At 34.9% G+C, this 23,552-nt stretch overlaps 1 protein-coding gene across 1 annotated transcript in view; it reads left to right on the top strand.

Annotated features, from left to right (window-relative positions):
• Positions 1 to 23,552, top strand: part of LOC123653744 (rootletin) — a 37,824-nt gene that overhangs the window by 7,621 nt on the left and 6,651 nt on the right. The window contains exons 2-11 of the mRNA XM_045589730.1: positions 11,423 to 12,478; positions 12,636 to 12,862; positions 13,162 to 13,289; positions 16,854 to 17,026; positions 17,466 to 17,690; positions 19,395 to 19,591; positions 19,970 to 20,068; positions 21,185 to 21,204; positions 21,329 to 21,528; positions 22,045 to 22,153. Coding sequence (XP_045445686.1) covers positions 11,445 to 12,478; positions 12,636 to 12,862; positions 13,162 to 13,289; positions 16,854 to 17,026; positions 17,466 to 17,690; positions 19,395 to 19,591; positions 19,970 to 20,068; positions 21,185 to 21,204; positions 21,329 to 21,528; positions 22,045 to 22,153 — 2,412 coding nt within the window. The 5' untranslated portion in view covers positions 11,423 to 11,444. The remainder of the gene's footprint in view (positions 1 to 11,422; positions 12,479 to 12,635; positions 12,863 to 13,161; positions 13,290 to 16,853; positions 17,027 to 17,465; positions 17,691 to 19,394; positions 19,592 to 19,969; positions 20,069 to 21,184; positions 21,205 to 21,328; positions 21,529 to 22,044; positions 22,154 to 23,552) is intronic.

The following is a 23,552-nucleotide window of genomic DNA, read 5'->3' as shown; positions in this document are numbered from 1 at the left end:
ATTTTTTCGTCGATCTAAGTTGTATTACTTGTCGATGTAATTGAAGTCGGTTTTTTTTTCGTTTGCGAGCAAACACAATTATAATATTTGTAACAATAAAATGGGATAAAACAACGCGGAATGTTCATTGTTGAAAACATTTTATTCATGTACATAGGTACTCGATGGTGCATATTACGTATTAAATTTTAAATTAACTATAACTTAAATTACATATTAATCTTGTAATGGAATGTATGGCGTGGCGTTTTTGCGCCATTTTCTGCCACGCACGACCCCTCTTTGGAACCAGCTACCACCTACGGTATTTCCGAACAAATACGACCTAGGGACCTTCAAAAGAAGAGCATATTCCTTTTTGAAAGGCCGGCAACGCGCCTGCTAATCCTTTGATGTAGCGGGTGTCTGTGGATGTTGTTTTCACTTACCATCAGGTGAGCCAACTGTCCGTTTGCCCCCTCTTCTATAAAAAAAAAAAATAAATAAATAAAGAATAAATAATTTATCTAGAAATTAAAAAAAAATTGGGTTGGACTACCCTTAATATTTAGGGGGATGAAAAATAGATGTTGTTCGATTCTCAGACCTACCCGATATGCACACAAAATTTCATGGGAATCGGTCAAGCCGTTTCGAAGGAGTTTAACTACAAACACCGCGACACGAGAATTTTATATATAAGATTAAAAAAATTTGGGTTAGACTACCCTTAATATTTAGGGGGATGAAAAATATATGTTGTTCGATTCTCAGACCTACCCTATATGCACACAAAATTTCATGGGAATCGGTCAAGCCGTTTCGGAGGAGTTTAACTACAAACACTGCGACAGGAGAATTTTATATATTATATTTTCTAATATTTTTACATTCATCATTACCTAATCATTGACATAATTTTGACATACTACAAATATTAATAGTATAAAAAGAAATTGTTTGATTTTTTGTTATGATAAACTTAAAAACTACTAAAACGAAGTAAAAATTCTTCTATCAGGAGAATGATGACATATGATGCTATATCAATCAACACGAGCGGAAAGCCAATATATTCTAAATAGTACGTAAAAACACTAAATAATAGAACAAATAATGTTAGTCATCGACTCTACAATAAACACAACGTTAAGGTTTGTAAAAACATTTCAGTAGGTATATGGCTTTCAAGTCTAAATTTAGTCAACCGTAAATTTTTATATAAAACAGTATTCGCCAGTACACACATCCGGCAGGTTTCGAACCAGCGTCAATCATCGCAGTGCAACGACCTGACTATGTTTAACGTGGACAAGCATACAAAAGCCCGCGATTTTTTTTTTTAAATATATACATGTGCAAATAGTTAACTATTCGTCCTGTACGGTTTTACTCATGTTTACTTTTTGTATTTGTCAGTTTGCTTTGCGTTATTTGGTAACGTTTGCTAAATTATCTCTGTGAATTTTTCATATTGATTCAATCTATAACTTCCACAGTTGGGTAAAAGCCACTTTGTATATATATACAGTTGCTCTTTTAAAATTAATATATGGTTACTATGGTACCTGTCCTGTTAATCATAGCGTAAAGTATGATATTGTACTATATTAAAATATATACGTACTATAAAAATATGATAAATAAAGAAACCTTAACTTTAAAATTTTCTTCTTCACTTCATATTGCTTACCTCGTAGAGATGCAATCTTCTATGTAGGTACACTTAATAACTAACGAAGAGGTTCGTTGATAGTGTAAACTTTTCGTTCTTTAATTTTTTCACTTTTTAAATTTACTATTTATTATTTTATTTATTTATTTATTCTTAATGTACCTACACCAAAATACAGACACATATAAAGAATGATACAAAACAAGATGTACAAAGGCGATTTTATCACTGAATAGCGATTTCTTCCAGATAACCTTTGGGTACTGGACACGATACAGTAGCAGCAGTCAGAAGTGTGCACATATTAAGGAGAAAAAATCAATATTAAATAACGTTTAACTTGCGCAGAAAAAGGAACTTTCAACTCTTTAAGGATCAATGTAAAAAAAAAAAATAACAATTACTTAAATATTATGTTAGTTCCAATAAAATGTTCAAAAGTCGCTTAGATTCAAATAATTAGTAATAAGTACATAGTTATACAAATAAATTGAAATATTTCATTTATTTCTCAGACGTCGCGCAATGTGGCGAATCTATTTATTATTTAATTTTAATCGTCTAGCTGCTGAGATCAATACGTTTGAAACCTTGTCTCGTGATACTACTATTACTTTTTTACCACGCTTTTATTATGAAATCACTTTGAAATATTAAAATTGAAGCTATTTCTTTGTGGTATTCGCATTTGTATATAGAAATTATTTTGCAATCACCAATGAATTGAACTTCATGTTAAGTCTTTAAGAGCTAAACCGTTTTATTTATATATGTACAAATTTACATACCTACGAAAGATGTGGTGTTGGTTTAATAAACTGGTTTTCATGCAAAACATATGACAGAGCTTATAATGTTTGAGTAAGGTATTAACGGATTGTAAAAGAGTGGTATTTAAAGCAAAATCTACTTTTCGAATCGATGGTTCTCTCTAACTATAATAGCTAATTAAAGAATACTAGTGGTCGCCCAGTTCGAAAATCGAACATAATTAAAAATTTAAATTAAAGAAAACCAAAAAATTATGAATTAAATAAGGAACCTTTTTTAAAAAATTTCAATTTGACTACAGACTTTGACAATCAACGAAAGAGTATAAATATGCATGTATACAGTGTGTGTAATGTTTTTTTTATGGATTATATATCTTTCTATGCATATTTTTTTTTAAATATTAGGATTCTGCACTCCTCTATATAAACTATAAATGTGCGAAATTCCATATTCCTCCGTCCGCGCAATTTTCGTAAAAAGCGGTACAAAATTTTCTCTTCACGTATAAATACATAAAGAATATTATGTACAATAACGATTCGAAAGTGCTTATGAAACCTTAACTTGATATTTACTGTTTTATTTTTTAGATTGTAAAATATCCTTAAATGAAAAAATAGCAGACGTACACGTCACTCACAAACTCACATTTGTAATAATTTTGTCATTATAATTTAAAATTTTTGTTTCAAACTTCTTCATTAACGAAATAAGCTATTTCATTTATAAACTTTGTTTCATCTCCGGACTCGTGATTTTATTGCGTTTATATGTATAAAATTATGCAATTAGCTTTTTTAAGAAGCTTTCTTTAATTACAATTAGATAAAAATACTTAAAAATATAACACTCATAATAATAAAAAACACAATCGTTTACAAAACTTCCCATCAATCATATTTTTTTATTTGGAACTTTCAGCAAGGCTAAGTAATTTTTAATATTAAATAAAACCTTCTCCGTAATGTGACGCCTAGATATACAGCCAAATGACTTCACAAATACGAATTTTCGTTTATTTACTGCCCCATTTTCAGTCAACATAAGTATAAGCGGTTTATTGACTTGCTCCATTTTTTTTCGGAAGAAACTACAAACAACTACCTTAATAATAAATAAACATATGTTTAAAATTTATCATATCATCTGAACATTAACAAAAAAAATTAAACAATCGGTCGACTGTCCCTGTTGTATGCAATTTAATGTCCTTGTTTCAGGTAAGAGCACACTGATGATAGACTTATAATATTATTATTTTTTGACGCCGCCTTGGCGCAACGGTCACAGCCATTGATTGTACCTGTTGCGCTGGCGGTTGGCGGGTTCGATCCCCGCACATGACAAACATTTGTATTGGCCATACAGGTGTTTGCCTGTGTCTGGGTGTTTGTGCAGTCCTTGTGGGTCTCCCCATCGTGCCCCGGAGAGCACGTTAAGCCGTCGGTCCCGGTTGTTATCATGTACACCTGATAGCGATTGTTACTTATAGTAGGGAATATATCTGCCAACCCGCATTGGAGATGCGTGGTGGATTAAGCTCTGATCCTTCTCCTATATGGAAAGAGCCCTATGCCCAGTAATGGGATATTACAGGCTGAAACGAAGCGTATTATTTTTTTAATAAGTATAAATATCATCATTACAGCCTATACAGTCCACTGCTGGACATAGGCCTCCACAAGTTTACGCCAAAAATAACGTGAGCTCATGTGTTTTGCCCATAGTCACCACGCTGGACAGGCGGGTTGGTGACCGCAGTACTGGCTTTGTCGCACCGAAGATGCTGCTGCCCATCTTCGGCCTGTGTATTTCAAAGCCAGCAGTTGGATGGTTATCCCGCCACCGGTCGGCTTTTTAAGTTCCAAGGTGGTAGCGGAACTGTCTTATCCCTTAGTCGCCTCTTACGACACCCACGGGAAGAGAGGGGGTGGCTATATTCTTTAGTACCGTAGCCACACAGTACATAATATCATACCTAATCAAACAAAAAGAATAGTATCCACGACCCTGGAGTGAAGTCACTGCTAACTGCTCTAATGGTCAGTTTAGTCAAGTACCTACTTATGTGAAATAGAAAACACACAAAAATGAATTGCTTAGCATTGCGCGAGTATCTGAACGACTCATAAAGAGCGCAAGCTTTCTGAAATATCTAAAATCTAAATTGAACGATGACAAAGCTCGTAATAAATTAACATCAGTTCGTTAGTTGTTTTTGCGATCGAATATTTTTTCCTACAAATAGTGATTGTACAGTCAGACTTAAAATATTCTAAGATTTTTGTGCAAATATTTTCCTATATGATACTATAATATATAATAAGTAATACTTACGTTGAGATATTAATTTTCATTACATAATATTTATATAAAAAGATAATATTTCCCGTCTGAAAAAATATACGAAAAAACGCCTAGCGACTGTATTTACATTTACAAATGATTTTGTCAATATGAATAAATTTTATACGATTTCTCACTTTTGCTTCGATAAATGTAAGCGTGGATATTACATTAAATTATAGTTATAAATATAAAAAGATAACTTTTCACTAATTTAATTTATTTGCAACATTGGATAGGTAAATATGTGATAACAAAGTCCTCGTAAATTCACGAGCAAGTTTCGCTGGAGCGCTATAAAGATAGTCGTAAAGACAGTCGGTAATTTGCGGCCTACCTTACGAATTGACGTCAGCTTTTAGTATAAAAAAGTATCCGTTCAAGCATTTGCACGATAATTCTATAGTTCACGGCTAGGGTATAATTTGTTATACCAGCCATTTAATAAATAAAATCTTGTATAAAGATATTAGGTATGTATAAGTAAAGGTGTGTTATTATTTCGTGTACCTATTTAATGTTATTTACGTATTGGTTTAAACAAAGCTTAAATCCAGTACTTCTTTGCCATTGTATTTTGAAACTGTCCTCGATGTCGTCGCTTTCTTACTCATGAATACGTGAGTCTATTGCAAATCTCACTTGCGATTAATCTTATTGAACATACAACGTTTTACTTAAACTACTATATACTTATCTCTTGATATACATACATTTTTGATATATACTTTTTTTTTAAACTTTTTGTTCAGTTTTTTTTTCACTTTATCACAAATGCGCTTATGAGTCCCGCGATAACATCATCTCTCACCACCATGGGTAGACTGGTAGAGATCTCTTACAGAGATAAGTTCGCCCTTGCCAACATTCTTTGTAAAAATTACTTTTAATTATGATTTTTTTTTAAAGTGCAATAAAGAATATACATACGTATGTACCACACCATGCAGAACTATTTTTAACCGACTTCCAAAAAAGGAGGAGGTTCTCAATTCGACTGTATTTTTTTTATGTATGTTACTTCGGAACTGGGTGGACCGATTTCGACAAAAAAATTTTTAATCGAAAGCTGATGTTTTATCATGTGGTGAGACCACATTTCACACATTAAATTTCATCGAGATCTGATAACAACTTTTTGAGTAATCTTTGATATCGCGTATTCACTTGACATTTTTTCGTCTACCTACGTTGTATTACTTGTCGATGTAATTGATGTCGGTTTTTTTCGTTTGCGAGCAAATACAATTATTTTATTTAGAAATAATTGAATCAAATTTTGTTTGTGTGTTGTTTTGTGAATAATTGAATAAAATAGTCCCCTTATCATTAAAAAATGACTGATTTCAGTTGACAAATATCGACATTTTCATCCAGATATTTGCTATCTTATTCCAAATACAGAATATTACTAATTACAAGGTAAATAATTTTTTTCTCGTATTTTAGTCCTTTACACAGGCCGAAGACGGGCAGCAGGTCTTCGGTGCGACAAAGCCAGTACTGCGGTCACCAACCCGCCTGCCCAGCGTGGTGACTATGGGCAAAACACGAGAGTTCACGTTATTTTTGGCGTAAACTTGTGGAGGCCTATGTCCAGCAGTGGACTGTATAGGCTGTAATGATGATTTTAGTCCTTAAGCACCTATCACTTGTCGGTCGGTCGTGTCCTGTGTCAATTTATATTACTCGTCGGTCTATGTGATTGTTTACAAATCCGTTTACCTTTTATGCTGTCCATCATACAAATGAGATCACAAATATTTAAATGAGTTTGCCGATAATGTCTTACCATTTTATATATTTCACCGTTATACATATACATATTTCTATTGTATATAAATGTTATAATAGCCTTAAGTGTATAATTATAAATATATAATAAGTAGCGACCTCTGTCTGTCTATATTTTTTACACAATAAGTAATACCAACATATCATTTAGGTACTAAAATCTCCGAAACACGCTGCATTTTATGGTATAAGTATTATTCCGATTGGTTTAGTAGTTTTTCGCAGTAGGTGTAACCGAACAAAAAAAACCGGCTCTTCATTTATTAGTATAGATAGAAATAGATAATTCTATTGAATAAATGTATACATCATTCTTTTCTTAACTAGGCACCTCAGAAATCGTGTAGTAGGTATTTATTAAACATATTTATTTATTTATTGTATAAACCGAACTCGTTTTATCGATTGAAATATATCTTATCGTTGCAAATTCAATATAAAGACCCACCTTTAACTCGAGCGTTCAACTTAAATTTTTTATTGAAATACTTTCAAAGTTCCTTTGAGTCTGTGGAAGATAGTTGATAAAAAATGGCTTTACTAAACTTAAATTGAAAAGATGTACAAAATATTTCATAGTAAGTATTATTATCAGTAATATAGATTGTTGTATGTTATTGTACCTAAAGTATGAATTTCATTTTGTTTCTAAGAAAATAATCTCAGTTTGTATATTTAAATCGAACTGTTGAATATAACAAGGACAAAGGAAATTTCAAATTTTATTTGAATAGTTAATTAAATATTGAAATTAAACAGATATTCGTTGAACTCGAGACGTTTCTCTTCAATCGTCATAAATCAGTCTACATTAACCTAAATGCGATTTCAGTTTATTTGGCAAGCTGCACGAACGATACTATTAGTTGTTATTGATACTCTTTAGGTAATTGGGACACAATGTAAAATGAAACAGTTGTGTAAATCATAGCTACTGTTCTCTTACTGAGAGTCATAGCTTGATACTTTTCAGCCTACTCAAGTATTTATAGTAAAGAAATATTGAAATTATTGACAATTCTTTACAATGTACTAGGTACACTAAATATAAAATAACAAATGAATTAGTGCTATATTGTTAATTTAGAAATGAAATAGTGGTTGGCCGTTAGTTTATTCGCGTATTTACGAAAAGAGTAGGTATGTATAAAGGTTTTTTGTCTACTTTATTCCTTAGTATAGATATAAGATAAAGCACGTCTATTTTTCTATCGTCATTGTCTTTCAACCGAACATTTGTGATATTCTCACGCTGATTGACTTTACCATTAAGACGCAGCGTGATATGATAATACACATAAACTATTATTAAAGCTATGTCTTCTAAATTCTGGTACAATAAATAGTATTCTATTAAGCTATTATGGTATAGAAAGACATTTGCCTAAAAGGTACAATATTCTCATCCCGGTATACGCAAATAGACGAATAATTTATTGGCAGTAAAAAGCCACGGACTACGTGCCTTGATTATTACGCAAGCAACGCAACTAATCCTTTAGGTGAATATTAAGAAGACGCATTCACCTACAATGACTTGTTTTCGACGATTTCTAAATAAGTCGTAGAAATCTTCGTATGCGAAAAGAAATTGAACAAAATCATGAGAGTATTTTTAAACTAACGATCTTTTGTTTTCTATTACAAAATGCGATTGTGCATAATATAATGACATCGAAAGATTTTTTTTATTTCTTATGGTTCAATGGCAACGCTGATTCGATTTTTGAAATGAAATGAAATGAAAACATTTATTTCTTCATAAGGTGATCACTTAACTTTAGATCTCTTAACGAAAGTCAAAATAATGAATCAAATGCATCAATTAAAATGTTATCAAATGCATCCGAACACTAATATCGTGAAGATATTTAAATACATTAAATATTAGAAGCAAAACACGCATTCAAAAGTTGAATACGAAATTACTACACACAGATAAAATCTATACAAGGAAAAAAAACTTAAAGCATTAAGGAAGTGTAAGTTTTTCAGTTAATAGGTGCTGACATAACTACTAGATGTGGCCTTCAACATAACGACAGACGAGTGTCATCGACTGGGCCTTCGCAGTGGCCTTTTATCACTTTTAATTAACAGCCGACTCGATAGTACATAATATAACCGTTCTTACGCAGCTAAAAATAAATGTTATTTATGTACTGTGGGTGCGCAGACGGCGTGTCGCGATCATGGCTACGAACACCATGACTAATGAAAACATGCCCAACTCTGTCAATTGTTAATCACCTCCGTCACGATAAAGATAACAGATACCCGTGTGTAGCATTCACCATAGATTTGTTATGTACTATTTTCGTCTTGCTACTATTCACTTTATTTATATGTTAATTCATTCATACTTTTTGTACACTAAATAAATTAAATTTAAAATACATTTTAAAAAACAAGATTTTATTTAAATGCCAAGAAAATAAGATAAACTTTTTCTTTAAAACTTACTATCAACAAAATAATAACGTTATTACACAGTTTATCTATCTAAAGTAATAAATGGAGAGCCGTTTCTTTTTTCGGTTAAATAGCTGAAACTACTGAACCGATAGGAATAATACTTATACCATAAGTGATAAGATGCAGCGTTTCAGACAAGGTTTTAGTATATGATATGTTGGTGATTACTTATAGTGTAAAAAAATATGGACGGACAGAGGTCTCTCGTATGGTATAAAAGCGTGTCGTAAGATAAATAATTAAGTACTCGTATTTACTTACTATTAGTTCGAAAAATTTTAAAAGTTATAATCAATAAGATCATGTTATTTAAATTACATGTTTATTTAAATAGGTAAATTTTAATAAGTTAGAGATTGTAATGTAAAACTTAATTATTTTTATATATTATTACTCTTTAAAAAACTATGTTTTTCACTTTTAAGTTTATTGACTTAATACTATTTGTTATAATTGTTTGGCAAATTTTAAAATTCAAAAGCTTTCCATATTTTTAATTACGGTAAAAGGAGAAAAATGATATATACCGATGTATGTATATTCAATTTCATATAAAAATAAATTTTATTTTTAACATTGTACGGTTTTCCACACAACTTTAAATGATACACGACATGATATACAAAAATGTTTATTAATAAAGTAAATGATAGTTAAAAAATGATAAAAATTGCTACTGAGTACACACGCCCGCGAGGTTATATGTGAACTAAACTTATTGCTAAACATAAAAAAAAATTAATTATAATATGCCGAGTTGGCGCAAATATACGGTCATTCACCGTACAAACATATTAATATGTAATAATTTTCCTGGTATGTTTTTATCGGTCGCCATCGAAACGTATTTGATTATATTTTAAGATTAGATTTAGGTGCCTATGTATAATTATATTAACTTGTGGTCGCATAGTGGTAGAAATTCGACCATAATTAAGTTTGAACATTAGTTGTCAAAGACTATCCTTTTATCTATACAAATAAATAAAATGGGAGTCTTTGTTTGTAATATTAAAACAACCGCTCTTTACTAAATCCATATGGATGGATACACGGTATATAGTATACCAAGTGTGTGTCAAATACATGGTAGGTGTGTAATGTTTTTTTTAATGATTTAATGTTGTTTTTATGCATAATGTAAAAAATACTGGCAGTCTGCAATCCTTCTCTATATAAAACTATAAGTGTGCGAAGTTTCATACTCCACGTCCGCGGAATTTTAATAAAAACGGGTACAAAGCTTTTAGTTCACGTATAATACCTATATAGATTTGAATGCAAGTAATAATTTAGACACATTAATTTATTACGTAATTGATATTATTGAAATCACAATAATAATAATATGGAGTGTTTATATTAATAATTTATTATTTTTTGAATACAATATATAGCCAAGATAGCTTTTAGCGATAATAAAGTTAAAAAAATGTCAAATTTATAATTAAAAGAAAATCCTTAATAAATCTACGTTAACAAAGATATACTAAGAAAAACTGACGTTATTACTATAACGTATTATAGTAACAGTTTGATGTTAATAATAGTCATAAAAACTCGATCTATTATAAGTTATTGCTAGTCATAAAAAGTTTATTTACGTGACGCGTTAACACATCTGTGGCTTCCTTAATAAAATTATTGAAGATGATGGATGATTGATGTTTCTATAGATAAACGCAGAATGTGCAATGTATTTTAGGTTAAATTCTTTCATATTACATTAACGAGTGACACAAGAGTCGATGCAGGCCTCCGCCGTGGGAACATTCTATACCTCTCATGGGTGAACAATTTGTATAGGGGTCATATAAACGTGTGCGTTGTTTCGTTATCACTTACGTACCTACTTACTTAGATTTTTTATGACTAAAGTATTTATGCATTTATTATTTTTATTATTATTTGATTATACATTTTATATTGCTAATTCTATTCGTATGGCTATTACTCATTCAAGTAGGAAGTAGTTTTGAAAATTGCAAGGAAACTCGGTATGTTAAATAGTTTATAGACCAGGGATATTAATTTGTATTTAAATTTTTATGATATTCGAAATTACGCATTTAAAACCTCGTGACTCAAACAGTAATTAATAATTGTCATGCTTTATTATAGCTATGGTAACCTAGGTAGGCTAGCAACTTAGCTGTCTTTGAATATAATAATAGAACGAATATTTGAGAATAGGCGAATGGGAACAATAGAAATAAGCTTCTCGAGATTGTGACCCGTGGCCCGAGGGTTGCCGCACAATGATCGTTTCACTCGCACAATGCCACTGCATCGAACTGATTACTTGGCACCAAACCATCCGTCTACCAGCTTAATACACATTGAAATTTTTCATCATTTTAATGTATCGTTTTGTTTCAGATCATGTAACTTAAAAATCGAAATGGAAGAAGAAAATTCTAATAAATCCGTTGAAGTTAGCGTCCTAACGGCTTATAAAATTGACGAAAAAGTTACCAATAGAGAGGTAAACATGGAAAACAAAACAGATAATACAATTGACAGTTCAATTGTAGTTATTAAAGAAGAAAATGACAGTGCTGAAAATTTAGGGAATTGTAAGAATGAAAAAGTAGAGTCAAAACAATCACTAGTAGAAAACGGGTCCTGTGAAGCCATTGACGTGCGGTCGATAGGAGGCGATCTCGACAGCTTGCCGGTTGGTGACGATTTGGCGATCGGTGCTGCTGGAAGTGACAGTGGAGTGGAGGGCTGTGGTCGAGCTCTAAGCAGTGGAGGAGGATCCCGTTCATGCGCTTCCAGTGTCGTCTCTTGTGGTTCAGGATGCGGCTCTGAAAGCTCATCCTTAGCCGGAGCTCCTCCTCGGCCACGACGTCGCGTCAACGTTACTGTAACGGAACCGAAAAGAAGTTCACCCATCGCTACGTCTACATCTCGTCCAGCCACAGCGCCTCGGGGGCCTAACTTAGCCACACGTGAACGTGCAAGAAGTAGAGAAAAACCAACCCCGCCGGAGAAACCTCGACCATTAACACCCAAACCACGCATTCGTCCAACCGCCGATTTGCCAAACCTAGTTCGCGAGAGTCCAGCTTTACGTGCCAAACCAACAAAAACTTCCACTGCAAGGTGTAGGACGCCTAATTCACCTGTCGACGAGAAGAAATGGCCCACTAATGGGCAACGGCTTCCTCCTGCGAATGATGCATCTGCTACTCGAGTAGCAGCCGATAAATATGGTACATTACCAAGAAGAAGACGGGATGCTGATTCTGAGTCATCACCAAAACACGAAAATACACCACCTTCCAGAAGACCAACCGTAGCTAGATCTGTTTCTTCGCGGTCAGTAACAAAAGCTCGTGTTAGGATATATGCTGAAAAAGTTTCACAAACAGTGCTGTGTGGAACTGATATCGAATCTGCTCTTGCGGGAATTGTGCCAAATATAGAAAGGTAAACATTTTTGCTTTCTATCCCAAATTAAATTAATTCATAGTTGTAATATTAGTTTTAAGGGACTCTTAAATTAGAACAAATGCATCGAGTGAACTTTGTATAGCAAAATATAATAAATTTTAAGTAAGTAATATATTTAATTTTCCGTTTCCAGTCGTGTAGACGTGTCACGGTGCCACCGTGGTGTTCAAGCTAGCTCTCGTGATACGGAGAACGCTCGCCTGGCGGCGGCAGTAGTGGCGGCCGAAGCTGCAGCGGCGGAGGAACGAGAGAGGAGGCTCCACGCTGAAGCACAACTGGCCGCTGAGCGGTCGGCCAGACTAGCGGCTATATCTGAATTGGAGAGGAATTCGCAAAGACTTTTGGAACTTGCTGGCGCTGGTAAGGCTCAAAAAATATGTACTTAAATAACTATGCACTTAATATAAAATAAAATAAATATTTTCTATTCAAGAAATTAATATTTACTTGCATATAAATTGCATATGATACATGTATACACATCTCATCATCATTATCAAGTATAATACGTGTATTTGAAAAAATCGAAACCTAATTGTTCAAAATGTTTTGGAAAGAACCATTGGATTTAAAAAAAAATGATAACCAGATACTAATTAAAAAAAAATACCATAATAATAATCGTGTTTTTGTAAAAGCAATTTGCCTTGTATTTACAGGCGCCGGTGCTAATGCAGATGGGTGTCTCCGAGCTCTGGAGGAGCAGTTACGCTCAGCCGGCGAGCTGGCCACCAGACAACGGGCAGAGATAGACTCACTGCGGGAACACTGCGATAAATTACATGCGGTGAGATGACCTTGGAGCCCTTGCGCCTATATAATTAGATATAACATATAACAATTTTTTATATTATTTTGTGATATGCATTTGTGTACTTATGTTGTATGTGTATGTATGTATGTATGTGTGTGTATGTATTTATGTATGTGTATGTATGTATTTATGTATGTGTATGTATGTATGTATGTATTTTGTGTATGTTGTAAGTATTTAATATGTGTACCTATATTCTTACGTATGGTTTACGTAAATTTATTTATTCTCATGATTTTGTATGTTTATCTTATTCTTCTGTAAGTGTATGTATGTATTTTTTTTTTATTTATTTATAATTCTATTTATATTTATCTACTTTTGCACAATCCCGCACTTTGTTACTAATAATCTCCTTTTACCTGGGGTTGTCTGGAAGAGATTGCTTAAAGCAATAAGACCGCCTTTGCTTGCTGTCATTGTAACTACTTTTTGTTTAATTTTATTTCTGTTCTGTTGTTTTTTTTTTCTTCTTTTTTTTTACTACGTAAAAGTGTTTGATTATATGTATGCAAGAAGTATTAAATAAATAAATAAACAATTGTAATAACTTTTTTGAATATGGAAAAAACCAAACACGAGTTCGATTCTGGTAATCCTTTAACGTAAAATATCGAAAAATATGAAAAAAATTACATTCGGTTTAAATAAAATGTCTTTATTTTCTTATTCGTTTATACAGAAAAAAATTCGTTGTAGTCTATTCGCGTTAAGAAAATAGTGATATATAGTAACTTAGTGCTTGAAGGATTTACTCCATTTGATTAATTGACGTGTTCTAATTCACTAATTCATCTAATTTAATACTTAATTGAAGGGCTGTGGAAAATTTGAGTGACAGCTACGAGTCACTATTTTTTTTTTTACGAATAGATTATAGTAAATACGATATACCTAAAACTTCTTTATGTATTTTTAGTACAATTTCTTGATATAAAATGTAATGTTTAGACTAACTATGTAGTTCAAAAAGTTACAAAAGCATTTATAATATAAATTCTTTTAAAACATATATTGATATACCATATAAACTTTATTCCATCAAGTTGGCAACCCTGCATTACATAGTGTCTGCTTGTTGCGGTTAGCCAGTGAACTGTGAATCATAGCGGCATGTTACGAGCGGACTGATTTAAAACCATTATTGAGAATACTGTCCAGTCTACAACAATATATTGTGTCCAATTCACTATGAAATGTAAGATCAAATAGGAATGTAGAGATGAATTTGTTTTTTGCTCATATATTTTATTCTCTTATTATATTATAAAGAGCATGTAGTGGCAAAGAAAGACATCTTGATTTTAATACTTAAAATAAAATACAGTAACAGTAGTGACAGATTCCTTTTATAAAGTTAAATGAGGGTAGTTTTTGTTCGTAGCACAATGTCGGGATCATCACACGATACACGATTGATTTTTTTTTTTTTTTAATTTATTCATATAACGAAACAATAGTACAATAAATGTATAACAATAAAAGTCAAACATTTAAATCACTGTTACATACACTTTATGAGGCTAACAATCACCTATCAAAGTTTACAAAATGTTTACTATTACTCGTAACAACATAAAATACTAAATATGACAAGATAAATGCACATATGTTTTACTGTGATCTATTAATAGTAGTATCACTTTTGACAAGAAGGTAGATTTAAAATTAAAATAATATATCAAACAGGCAACTGCGTAATATTAAGCGAACTTATCGACCAGTATGATTTACGCGATGCGAGCTACCTCGCCGCCCGCTCCCTCTTACTGTACAGACACTTGCGGGGATGTCGATACGGCGTTTGAGGCTCGCTCAATTGGTCATGCGCGTGCTCATAGCAACTACTGCTATTGGATGGCGGAAACAATAGGTAGTGATGAGGCAAACGATACGTGCCGTATTTGTCGATATAAGGCAAATCTGATATTTTTGTTTTACATATATTTGAAATTAATGGATTCTTATGATTCTGAATTTTATTGTAAAATTTGTGAGTAATTTTGAGAATGAAGTTTAGGAGTAACGGAAAATTGATTTTGGAATGTAATTTTATTAGATTTGTTTTGTAAGGGGTATTAAATGAAATTTTTAAACATTTATTTTGAATGACTTGAAGTATTTGGTGGTTACTTATACATGTACTACTCCAAACGGGACAAGCATAGGTTAAGCAAGGCCTAATTAGGGTGCTGTAAATTCTAAGTTTGGTTAGTGGAGAAAGAAAACTATTTCTATTGAAAATCGGGCTTAAGCACTTAACTGCCTGAGCTCCTTTAATACGTAAAGTTGAAATATGTTTTGACCAATTATGTTTACTGTCCATAGTAATCCCTAGATAACGAACCGAACTACTCCATGGTATATTATGCCCTGCAATCGACAGTGTCCTTTTAGGAACCTTTCGTTGCCGAGTAAATAAAATGGCTTCGGTTTTCGCCTCGTTTAACTTTAGCCTCCATTTGGAGAAATAGCTATGAAGCCGATCAATGGATAATTGCAAACGCCCAATAATTAAATCAATATCATTTGAAGATGTGTATGAAGCTGTATCGTCGGCAAAGCACGCCAGACTGGTTTTAGGTTGAATAGGTATATCGTTTAGGTAAAGGAGAAACAGGAAAGGTCCTAGGATAGATCCTTGAGGAACTCCGGCCGGAATAATTTGAGGAGAAGAAGCGCAATTACCAATACAGACAAAGAATGAACGATCCTTTAGGTACGACTCAATAATTTTTACTAAATTTAAAGAAATATTTAAGTTTATTAATTTATGTAACAATCCCTCATGCCAAACGCTGTCGAAAGCTTTTTCAATATCGAGGAGAAACATACCCGTTGACTGCCCCAAGTTAAGATGATGGGATATGTGCTCGGAAACTCTGGCAAGTTGCTGTACAGTAGAATAAGCGGCACGGAAGCCAAATTGTTCATTTATAATTAAGTTATTGGATTCTCCTAAGAGTCTGTTGTAAATTATTTTCTCAAATAGCTTACCAAGAGATGGTAGCAAACTAATGGGACGGTAACTTGTCGGTAGTTTATGGTTTTTTCCAGATTTCTTTATAGGGATCACTTTAGCCGATTTCCACATCTTAGGGAAATAACCCAGAAAAAGGCAGCCGTTAAATATTCTAGTTAAAAACACGATCGACTTTTGAGACAGATTTTTAAGCAATATATACACGATTGATTAAGACAGCCAAAACAAGCATTTTTCTAAGTACAATATCGATATAGTTTTTGAATACATATTTTTCATATAGGGTATATTAGTTTAAATGGATATCAGTGTAGTATTTACAGTAAATATATAAAATTATTATTTCAGACTTTCCTCCTTCCTCAAAATATTTTCTTTATAACACAACTTAAAATAATATGTTGCGTAAATGGCGGACGTAAAACCATACATACTTATCTACCCGTCAACCTTAAGACGTACAAAAAAAAATGGCATTGAATTAAGTTTATAATAAGTTTATAAAAAGAAAATAAAAAATTCTCAAAAAAAATAAATAAATATCGTCGTTGCAGGAGGCGTGTCACGGGCGCGAGACGTCGCGCGTACTGTCGGCGCGGCTGGCCGAGGCGGAGCGCGAGGCGGCCGAGATGCAGGACTTCCTGGCCGCGGAGACCGGCGCGCTCGGGGACTCGCTGCGGGACGCGGAGGCGGAGGTGGCGCGCCTCGGTGCCGAGCTCGAGCGCAGGTATGCACTCATTTTTAGTTTTTTTTTTTTTTTGTTAACGTAGTCCATAGACGCATGCAGAAGCATAGCAAGCGTATTCCCGACCCCATCCCCCTTCCTTGCCCAGGAGCTCTGGTACCACTACTCACCACAGGAACACAATACTACTTGATAGCAGTGCTATTCAGCTGTGATCTTCTATAAGGTTGAGATACTTCCCCCGACTTCAAAATTTGAGCATTTATAATATGCTAGCATATGCTCTATCTCAATAAAACTCCTCGTATGGTCGTTTCTTATACAACTTTTACATATATGTCAGTGTCGCTTCGGTATTTTGATATTACGCGGAATTTTTATTGCACACGTTTACACTAAGATCGTAAAGAGGAAAGATTCGTCAGTAAGCGATAAAGTCGAATGCGAAGAATGCTAACGGAGTCGGGCGCGGTGTGCGCAGCCGCGGCGAGTGCCGGCAGCTCGTGCGCATGTGCGAGCAGCGGCGGCAGGAGGCGCTGGCGGCGAGAGCGCGCGCGCGCGGCGGGGCGGGCGCGGCGGGCGCGGCGGCCGCGCTGGACGCGCTGGCGCGGCGCCTGCGCGCGCTCACGGACGCCGTGCGCGCCGCCTACGCGCTGCCGCCGCACGCGCTGCAGCCCAGCGTCTACCACAACGAGGCCTACTGCAGGTGGGCCCGCTGTCGCTCTCTTGACGAATTTCATTTCATTCAGGTTCCCTTACGAGGTTTTCGCTCGTCGCTGTCCACGACAAGAATTAATATATATATATATATATATCTAATATATAAAATTCTCGTGTCGCGGTGTTTGTAGTTAAACTCCTTCGAAACAGCTTGACCGATTCTCATGAAATTTTGTGTACATATTGGGTAGATCTGAGAATCGAACAACATCTTTTCATCCCCCTAAATGTTAAAAGATAGTCCACCCCTATTTTTTTAAATTTTCAGATAAATAATTTATTTTATTATGATTTGGTGTTGAAAAATACATACAACCCTAAATTTTCACCCTTCTAGCACCAACCCCTATTTTTAAATAGCGTTTAGCGGCAAGACAACGTTTGCCGAGTCAGCTAGTCTTGTGAACTTTTGTGTACATATCGGGTAGGTCTGAGAATCGGTCAACATCTATTTTTCATTCCCCTAAGTTATAAGGGGGAGATTGAAAAGGTTAATAAAATATATGGCAAAACAACGTTTGCGGGGTCAGCTAGTATATATATGTACATATATATTAAAAACTTAATATTAGAATCATATTTTTCATTGTCGTCGACTAATATAATATATTAAGTAAATATTGATAACAGATACGAATCACAAAACGACCAACGGCCGAACCCAATATTCAATCTATCTCTGGTTATGTCCTACTAGAGACAGAAATATCTATCTATCATTCATTTTACTGACCCAATAAACTTGTCGACGATAGGCAATCTTATCCTTCGAAGCTGTCTATCGACGAGAGGGAGGATAGCTTACCAGAGATAACAGTTCGTATGAAAATGACAGTGTAAGCGTCCCAATAATAATAGAGTTCTACCTGTCAGTAACGTTGGCTATCTTTAGTAACAACAATATCCGATCTATAGTTTTCGGGGGATAACTAAGATTTATTAATTGCAAAAGTATTTTCTTTGTTTAAAATAAAATTTATTTCAAGTGAAAAATAATGGCAGACTCAAGTTCAAGTAGCAGTTCAAGTAATATTGCTCTTTTGCAACAATTAATTGAATAAAAATAATAAGTTTCTTGTGAAATAATACTTACTTTACTCATCTTGTGAATAAAACAAACAATTTGGTGAATGATTGTATAATTTGCAATGATTTGTATAATTTGAATTTTGATTTGCAAAAAAATTATACAAATTCAAACGAAACGACGATTCAATAAAGCGTAATGGCCTCGTAGCGTCTTTTCGTGTCGTGTTAAAACGTTCCGTTACTAGATTTACTATGCATTCCATATTAAAATAATATCATTTATTATAAATTAAAAAGTCTGTGTAAAAATTAATTTGTCCATATTTTTATAAAACAAGATTACTTTAATATAAATAAAATTTGTATGACAAATTTAAATACTACAAAACATCTGTGTAACATAACTGAGGCCGTCTGTGACGCTGCGTATACTGGAATGTAAGGAAGAGCTCAGGTAGGCGGTCTATCTACAGCTAACTGGAGATAGTAGTCCCCTATGCGAATTATTGGGACAACTACAAAGGATAGATAGTTAGTTATTAGCAGTCGATGATAACTACCTATCTCTATCTTTAGATTGAATATTGGGTTCGGCCGTATGAGTGCAGACAAGTGGCCGTGAACCGCAACTAACAGTAACTAATCGTAGTGCGGCCGGCAGCCACAGCTCGAGCGAGCCGCTGTCCCCGGCGGAGGAGGCGCGCGGGCTGCTGGGCGCGGTGGCGCGCGCGCTGCGCTCGTCCGCCGCGCCGCTCGCCGAGCCGCTCGCCGCGCACGACGACGGCCGCCTGTCCGCCGACGACGACTCCGCGGACCTGCTCGACTCGGAGACCGAGCCCTGCCTCGTCACCGACCCCGGTCAGTGCCACCTCCGCCTCTCACCCTCGTGTACACCTTTGTCATGCGCCTTGTTAATGCGGGTGCATCCAATAAAAAAACCAAATTTTTACCACCAATAACCAAATATTTGACTGTTCCTTTTGTCATTCCAAATATATTATTATGTGCTACTAACACAGAATATCCGCACGTCAACATCATTCGAGCGAAGTATTTGAATTTTTTTATCAAGTTGGTCATAACATGTGTCAAAAAAAAAAAAAACAAATTTAAGTCCTGTTGATAAAATATCTTTAAAAGTTTATTGAGTAGAAAAAAAATACAATGAATCTTATAGAAGAAGAAGCTAGAAATCTACCTGTCCTTGTGTATTTTAACGTTTACATACATTGTTAGAATGCGCCGAAGAGTGGTGGTCGGGCGCGGAGGGCGCGGGAGCTTGGAGTGGGGATGAGCTGTCGCCTGAGCGGGAGTCCTGCGGGGACCTCGACAAAGGTGTGGCACATGTAGTAGTCGTGTGATAAGATATGTCTTACTTTACGAGGGAATCTAAAATTATACCTTACTAGCTGTGCCCGCGACTTCGTCCGCGTGGAATAGTGACTTTGGACAGCATTTTTTTGATATATCTTCTGGTTTATTTTGGATATCGGAATATCTCTAATATTTTATCTCTTGTAGCAAACTTATAAAATATTCACATTAATCTTACATATTTCAACATACAAACTTTCATCCTCTATTCCCTATTGTTATTTTACACCCTTAAGGAAAAAACTTTTACAAAATTTCAATGTCATAATTTATTTATATCGAATCAACCTAAAAAATGTTTCAATCCTCTCGTTCAATCCGCTCTAAAAATGTTGATACTTCCATACAACTTTTCATCCCCACCTTTCAACCTCTTATACCCCTTTTTTGGCATTAAAAAGTAGCCCATGTCCTTTCTCAGCTCTAGACTATCTGTATACCAAATTTCATTATTTGGGCACCTCCTTACCATCATGTCATCATCCTGAACATTCATCATCATGAACATACATTTTAAATTAAACCATAGGACTTTCATACAAACTTCCAACCCCGTTCCAAATCCGTTCTTATTGGATGACTACGCCCTATAAAGAACCTACCTGCCAAATTTCAAGTTTGTAGCTGTTATAGTTTCGGAGATTTCGTGATGAGTAAGTCAACCTACCATCCCCCATTTTAACCCCAAAAGGGAGTTGATTTCTAAAGATACATTATTTGGACACCTTCTCACCATCTATAGAGCCATACATTTTAAATTTCAAGTCTCTTACTTCAAAAACATAGTACTTTCATACAAACTTGCAACCCCCGTTTTACCCCCTTAGGGGTCAAATTTCGTAAAATCCGTTCTTAGCGGATGCCTACGTCTTATAAGGAGCCTACCTACCAAATTTCAAGTTTGTAGGTGTTATAGTTTCGGAGATTTCGTGATGAGTGAGTGACCTTTCGCTTTTATATATTATTATAGATAGATTGTAAACCGCAACTACACGATACACGTTAAACATATTTTAAGATAGTTACAGACTGTGTGTATAATGGGTGGTCTTATGGCTATTGAGTCAGTTATTCCAGACACTGAAAGTGGGCCAAAAGTCAAACAAGAATAACATAGAGTTTGTCTCAACAGAGGCCGACGCGTCTGTAGAGGCGTCCGGCTCCGGATCCGGCTCGCCGTCGGGTGAAGCCGAAGGGGCGGAGGGCGCGTCGGAGCGCGAGTCGCTCCGGGCGCTGTCGGCCGCCATCGCGGCCCGCCAGCGCTGGGAGGCGGCGGGCGAGCGCGCGGCGCGCGGCGCGCTGCTGGAGCGCGTGCTGGCGCTGGACGCGCGCCTGGCCGAGCTGCTGCGCGCGCTGGCCGCCGCCGCGCTGGCCGCCGCGCCGCCCGACCCGCCCGCCGCCGCGCTGGCGCTCGCGCTGCGGTACGTGCGCGCGCCGCCCCACTGAATAAATGATATCACTTTTTAAGCTTATAACTAACTGAAAATAATCCTGAAGGGATTCGAGGGTAGAGTTGTCGACGCGCTTGCGATGTGTCGAGTGTCGTGGGCCTCTATACGCTACGATAACCGCTTACTATCATCATTAGGGTAATTATGAGGGGGGCAGGAGGACACCGCGTCTTGGCAAACACAGTGTGGGATGTCCTCCGGCCCGTTGGACCGAGGCTGGATGAGGATTGCGGAAAACCGGGATATCTGGCGCGAACTTAGGGAGACCTTATGTCCAGCAGTGGACTGCAATAGACTGAACTTAATGAAATGCTTACATGAAAACATAAGTTCCCTTCTGCAGTCAGTATGAACAAGTCATTTAGTAATTAAACAATAGTCAGTTTTTTTTCTTTCTGCACTGTACCTTAATTCGTAATTGTGACAGCAAACTTTATACTTTTTTGAATTAAGCAATAATGTATAATTTAATTTTAATATTTTCAGAGATAAAATTGAAGTGACTGAAAAAAACGTAGCTGATGTCGTAGTGAAGAAGCTGGCCGAACTCGACGCCTGTAAGAACCTAATGGAACAATACCAACAGTCAATAGAAGTAAGTTTGTAGAACTAAAGTTTTAGACCTAATAACAACAATATTAAAGTTAAGCTTCTAAATAATATGCGTAATTTCATAAGTCAAGAGACGTGAATTATGTTTGGTAAATATTAACAGTAAAAGGCCTTAGGGCCTACAAAAATTGTTTCCAAGTTCTAACATTATTTCGTTGATATTCATAAACAAATATAATATATCAAACGGGAAATGATCAAGAAAAAAATCATGTTTTAAATTTTTTTTTTTATTAGTTTTATTAGGTATATTTAAATTGTATGATTATATTCGTGCATGCCATGAAGAACTCGATAAGTCCAAAATGGCAATTTTACAGGGCAGCGCTTTTTATTTTAAAGTTTGACATTTTCTCCAAATCCATTTTCATCTTGAACTCATCTTTATAGCTTGATTTATGGATAATTTTGTGATCTTTCGAATTATTTACGTATACATACGTATAGACTTAAAAAAGTCGTGTAAGTCGAGTTATCAAGTTCTTCACGCCAGGCACGGATATATGAATAAGCTAATTATCACATTTAACGTCTTAAAATATTATGAAACTTAAGTAACAAAAGACATAACGTAAAAATCCTATTATATACTTCTAAAGTTCAAACGCATATAATCACAATTTTAATCAAAATTCCTCACATTTTTGCCCGTTTCTTTTAATACAGTCAGTCATATGGCTATAATATAGCTTATTAAGTTTCCCGAAAACCTGTCACCGGATTATCTAGAATTTTTTTAACAAACAGACTAAGGAACAATAACTTATTCATGTATAATTTCATTCATATATATTTATAAGTAAGAAAGTTATCATTAACTGTAACTTAGTGTTAGTACCGTTAACTGGTTTAATGTGAAACAGGTATTTACACCATTCAGGGCCTGCTTGGCGATCTCGAGTCAAGAATAAAACGCCAAGGTCAATATATCATCTCTATCAGCTTCACACGCACACAACGCCGTCTCTGTGCTCTCTCTTTTATATCTCTATTATATTTTATTAACGACCTTGAAAAGAGTGGGTTATATATATATATATATATATATATTTTTTTTTTTAAATAAGGATATTTCAAACGGTGCTGGTATACAATATTTACATTCGATAGATAGAATATACTTTTATTGCACACCACCCAGAATAATTGTCTTCGTCGCAGGTAAATGAAGAAAAACAGACTTCAATTATATCCACAAAAAAATACAACGTAGGTAGACGAAAAGAAAAGTTGTAATCAGATCTCAATGAAATTTACGTGATAAACATCGGCTTTCGATTAAATTAAAAATCATTAAAGTCGGTATACCCAGTAAAAACTTATACGGATTTTCGAGAGTTTCCCTCGATTTCTCTGGGATCCCATCATCAGATCCCAGTTTC

This window comes from Melitaea cinxia, chromosome 5, assembly GCF_905220565.1.
Source record: "Melitaea cinxia chromosome 5, ilMelCinx1.1, whole genome shotgun sequence".
In the NCBI taxonomy this organism is placed as follows: domain Eukaryota; kingdom Metazoa; phylum Arthropoda; class Insecta; order Lepidoptera; family Nymphalidae; genus Melitaea; species Melitaea cinxia.
The sequence above is the reverse complement of the archived record's forward strand: the minus strand, read 5'-3'. Positions and strand labels throughout refer to the sequence as shown.